Here is a 5,030-nt window from a genome sequence, read left to right as displayed (position 1 = left end):
GCAGGAGGGATGGTTGCATTTTCCAAGAGCTGGTTGAGCTTTTTTATGCCAAAGTTGCTGACACCAACAGACTTTGCTAAGCCTAATCTGCAACATTCTTCCATAGCTTTCCATATTCCTTTCATGTCAAAGGAGGGCATCACATTCTCCTTTAACATATCAGCTGGCCTCCTGGCTTCAGGTATCATCCTCAGTGGCCAATGAATCAAATACAGATCTACATACTCCAACCCCAACTTCCTGAGCAGTTTCAGGGAATTTACATAACATGCAACAGGAGAAACAAAACTTTATATGAGGATGATCATATAAGCTTTAAGTATTAGAAAACAACTTTGACAGAGAGAGGAATAGAAGAGATGAAACGTAATGTAGACTGAATATGCCTCGTTCTCATTAACAGTACGTGTGTATATTTATACATGCAGAAACGAACTGAGTGTATATAACAGAACAAACTGAAATAACAGAACTAAAGTTTGACTGGGTCAACACCCTATCTAAAGTTTCTGAATTAGTCCTAACATTAAGAAATATATTGTAACAATTAAAACAATAATTTTCAGATGTAAAAATCAAAAAGTGAAGTTGTTATAAATATTGGAGCCAAATGAGTAGTCAAAACTCCCGTGTACTTACTGCAGTGAGGTCTTGAGGGCTGGAACAACAAGGTGAGGGTGAGCATCAGCTGGCAATAGTTTTGAAGTGATGAATACTTCATCTCTGCTCTTTACAAGGCCTAGCTCCAAAGCCTTATCCACAGCTTTTCCTAGAGGCTCCTCACTTCCATAAAAAGTAGCAGTGTCAAAGTGTCTGTAGCCGACCTCAAAGGCATCAATAAGTATGGAGGTTAGAGTTTCATGTGGTGGAAGAGGAAAAGATGCGGTTCCAAGGCCTATGACTGGCATCTTTTTCCCTGAGTTTAGTATCACTTCTGGGATTTTTTTTGCTTCCATATTTCATGTTGGGTTTGATGTGTTGTGAAATGTTGTTATATAACATATAAAAGTGATAAGTCTAAGTCTTTCGGAGAAAACTAGAATTATCAACTTGGGAAGAACTGGTCCACATAAATACAAACACATGGAAATACCATGGCCACAAATTAACTTACTTTTTCCCTAGAATCTTTGTTTTTTTGTTTGGACCAAACTTCATTTATTGTTTTTGATGTTTCTTGATCGTCCAAATCCAAACTTTAATTTTGTTCTTGTTTTAATTTACGTTGCTTATTCTGCTATTAAATTCCAAACTGTCACGCATGAAGGAGTTTGTAATAAGTTTTTTCTTGTGACAGTAGTATATAACCTTTACTAAATATGTGTTACAAAACTTTAACTAAACCTTAACATGTAACCAATTGGTTGGAGAATTGATTATAATGTTATGATGCAGATTGCAGGCCTATCAAGTTCCACTCAATTTACAATTATTTAACTTTGAAACTTGAGTTGTGGCTATATTTCAGGCTGCATAAACGAGAGGCAGGACCAGCTCAAGATAATATTGTTGTATCATTGAGTTTCATTTCTCTTCCATTGACCAAAGCATGATTGAGAATACATGTTTCTTTAGAAGGGTTTGGCTGGTTATGTATTAAATAAATTCAGCTGATTTATAAAACATATTTATTGGGATATTTCCACAATTTAAATTGTAAAAATATCAAAACAAAAGAGAGCATATTATGACATGATTTCTTTGTTTGGAAAAACTTACTTGATTTATGCAACCTTCCTTTGTTAAATAGGTGGCATTTCGTATGTTTATATTAATGTGAGAGAATAAAAGGTATAAAATAATGTATTAAAGATATAACTGATTACGTTTATAAACATTAACATCTTCCTCAAATTAATGTTGTTATGACAATCAACTAAAATTTGCCAACAAATGGCGCTGTTTAGTCATAACTTTGGTAAAAATATTAGCAACTAGAAGATTAATGGAGATGTAAGGGAGAGAGATGACATTGTTGTTCATGAAGAAGAACAAAACTTTTCGGATGAAGACAAAACACACGAAGTAGATGACTGTGGCACCCAAATTAGGTGTTTACTCCAACCCGAAGACACCCATAAGAATATAAGAATACAAGATTAAAACCCTAGAGAAGACCACGATTCAAAGACTAAGCTTTGTTACCATGTCAAAATATCAAGGCAAAAGAGAGCATCCTTTATGACACGATTGTTTGGAAAAGCTTGCTTGTATTCTATAACTCTCCTTTCTTAAATAGGTGGCATAACGTATGTTTATATTAATGTAAGAGATTCTAAAAGATATGTAATAAAGTGAGGACTTATATGAGATTTCCTATTTACAAGGAGTAATTGTCAAGGATTCCTAATGGTTATCTATAAAAGGTATAAAGACCACTACAAGAAAATAGTATATTACCTGCATATTATTACCGACAACTAATGATCTGTCGGTAAAACATATTTATTGGGGATTTATTGACGGAGTGCAGAATGGGTACTTACCGATGAATCTATGGTTGTCAGGTAATGGACTTGGTTACTTATCAGCGGTTATATCCGCCGGTAGTACCTTCGGTAAACGTCACCAGTCATTACCAACAGGCGGTGACTATTGGTAAGTTCTTCGACTTTATGAAATCAGAACTTGGTTTCACTTTCCTCCCATTTTTGTTTTCAACCAAAAACCCTCCCCCAACCTCTCCCAACCCCCAGGTGGTGGCTCGATGGTGGACGTTGGTGGCGGTGGCGCGAGGCTGGTTGTGCGACCCTACTCCCGATTTGCACAACAGTGGTGGTGTCAGGGTGGCACTGCTGGCGATTTGAGCAACGGTGGTGACGCGGGCGCAACAATGGCTAGATGGTGGTGTAAGGGTAGAACTATCAAAATGGGTCACAACCTGCGGGCCAACCCGGCCCACCACAGGTTCGGGCTGGGTTGGGTTTGAAAAATTGTATTTTTTTTATGCGGGTCAGATTTCAACCCAGCTCATTTAAACCCGGCTCATGCGGGTTGAACCTGTGGTGGGTCGGGTTAGCCCACCTACCTAATTTTATTTTATTACAATTTAATTTTAATTTTATAAAAAGATATTTATTTATTTATTTTGCTTGAAAAAATTATTTAAATTTCCTATTTTCAAAAATAATTAAACACCCATGTTGAGAGTGAAATTTGGGAGTGAAATTTGTTTAGATTTGAATTATAGAAAGTTTGTAATTTTTTTATTTAAAAAAATTGTAATTAAGTGAGCTAGTGAACCAATCCGTTTACCCACCAACCTGTGGTGGGTCGGGTCGGGTTCGAGTTTTTCTGGCTTGCTAATAAATGAGCCAGGTTGAATTAGCTCACTAAGTGAACAACTCGTGATGGGCCAGGCCGGGTTACCTGTTTTGACAGCTCTACGCAAGGGTGGCGTGAAGATGCTGTTGGGTCACAATGGCTATTGGTGGTGGAGGATTCGTGGATGTTGGGTGACCGTGGCTGTTGAGTCATAGTGATTGGTGGTGGTGGAGGATCTGTCGCTGTAGGACAACAGTGGCTGTTGTGTCATGACGGAGGTATGATGGTCGTAAGTTTGTGTTGAATGGATATTGCCTTCTTGTTCTGGTTCTAAAATGGGTTTAATGGATTGTCAATGATGCTTTTTGCCAATTTCAAAATTGGTTCGTGATATATCTGTTATTACAATGGTGCTTGTTGCTAAATTGGAATTAGTTGAATGGATTGCCTTGGCTTAAATGTGTAGTTGTTATAGGTTTGGTTTTCATATCTTTCTACAATCTAGATTAGCCATTGTAATTTCAATCTAAACTATTTCTCATGAGTTTTTTTGTTGTCGAGGGATTGTTGTTGTCGAAGGTCCGTGTTTGCCACATCTTCATCAAGGGAGAGGTGTTAGCTCCCTCACGGACCATTGAGGTAAGTTCTGAGTCCTTCTTTGTTTGTATTTAAGTGCTCAAAGTCTAAGTTTTTATTTAACTATCACACCTAACCTTTTAGATATTGAGGTAGTAGATAGAAATTGATTAATATCTATTCATGGATATTTAGCTAGTAGATAGAAATGGAGCTTCACATTTTAGTGAAGCGATCCGATAAGTGCAAGCAAGTGACCTGACGAGCTACACTTTTTAGTGAAACTTCACAACTATCATTAGATTTCTAGTTTCCATGATATGTTTTGTTTGCAACTGTCACAACCTTCACAACCATCACATCCACCATAACCATCACAATTACTTGACTTAGAAAAATCTTCTTGTGTGACAGTCTTCCTTTATTTGTTCCAGCTTTGTTACTTATCCAAGTAGACCAACCATTGATTTTGATTCAGTCTCATTTGAATTTACATCCCAACCATTGGATGTTGAATCATTCAGTACTTCGAGATTGTCTTCGAAATTTGTCTTCCTCTACTTCGATTTCGTAGTTCTATAAAGTCATTTTAGTTTTACATTTTTTTTTCTTTTCGTTTGGTGCGCAAATTTGAGGAGGACCGCAAAGGAAGTTTGTAGAATTGCTCATGGTGTTCGCTTTACAATTGCGTTGAGACGTAAATTAACCCCGATTTGATTGTTCACGTGATCATGTATATTGTGCATCACATCAATATCCAATGATACAATTTATTTTCACTTGACAAAAAAACTTATTTGTCATATATTTTTAATATTGAGAATCCAATTGAGATAACATAAAACGAGAGGACCAAATTTTCTATTTATAAAGCAGAAACTTGGTTAAAATAATGAATAATAAAAATTGATCATTCACACTTACAAATTTTAAGAAAAAAATAAAATCTGTACGCTTATGAATGTTAATAAAAAAAATAAAATTATGTGAAAGTTGAGTTATATATAAGAAAAAAATTATACAAACTTTGACTTTCAAACTTTTAGTCTCAAATCTTATTTTATGTTAGGTGATATGATATTTCTTATATAAATAATTGGTATTATATAGGTAGTTAATCTTCTGAATTTATTCTAAAAAAAATTTCAACAGCATATAAGGTTTATCTTAGTTTACGAAAATAGTTAAAA

General features: G+C 35.6%; 1 protein-coding gene across 2 annotated transcripts in view; it reads right to left on the bottom strand.

Moving 5' to 3' along the window:
• Positions 1 to 5,030, bottom strand: part of LOC106769935 (methylecgonone reductase) — a 39,959-nt gene that overhangs the window by 32,821 nt on the left and 2,108 nt on the right. Inside the window, exons 1-2 of one of the 2 annotated variants that reach the window (XM_022783828.1) lie at positions 640 to 956; positions 20 to 240 (exon numbers count right to left, since the gene is read on the bottom strand). In XM_022783828.1, the coding sequence (XP_022639549.1) occupies positions 20 to 240; positions 640 to 956 (538 nt within the window). Of the gene's footprint in view, positions 1 to 19; positions 241 to 639; positions 957 to 5,030 lie in introns of those variants that run through there. The other variant, XM_022783826.1, reaches the window with a different exon arrangement.

This window comes from Vigna radiata, chromosome 1 (genome assembly GCF_000741045.1).
Source record: "Vigna radiata var. radiata cultivar VC1973A chromosome 1, Vradiata_ver6, whole genome shotgun sequence".
NCBI lineage: Eukaryota > Viridiplantae > Streptophyta > Magnoliopsida > Fabales > Fabaceae > Vigna > Vigna radiata.
Note: the sequence above shows the minus strand (reverse complement) of the source record. Positions and strands in the feature narration are given on the sequence as shown.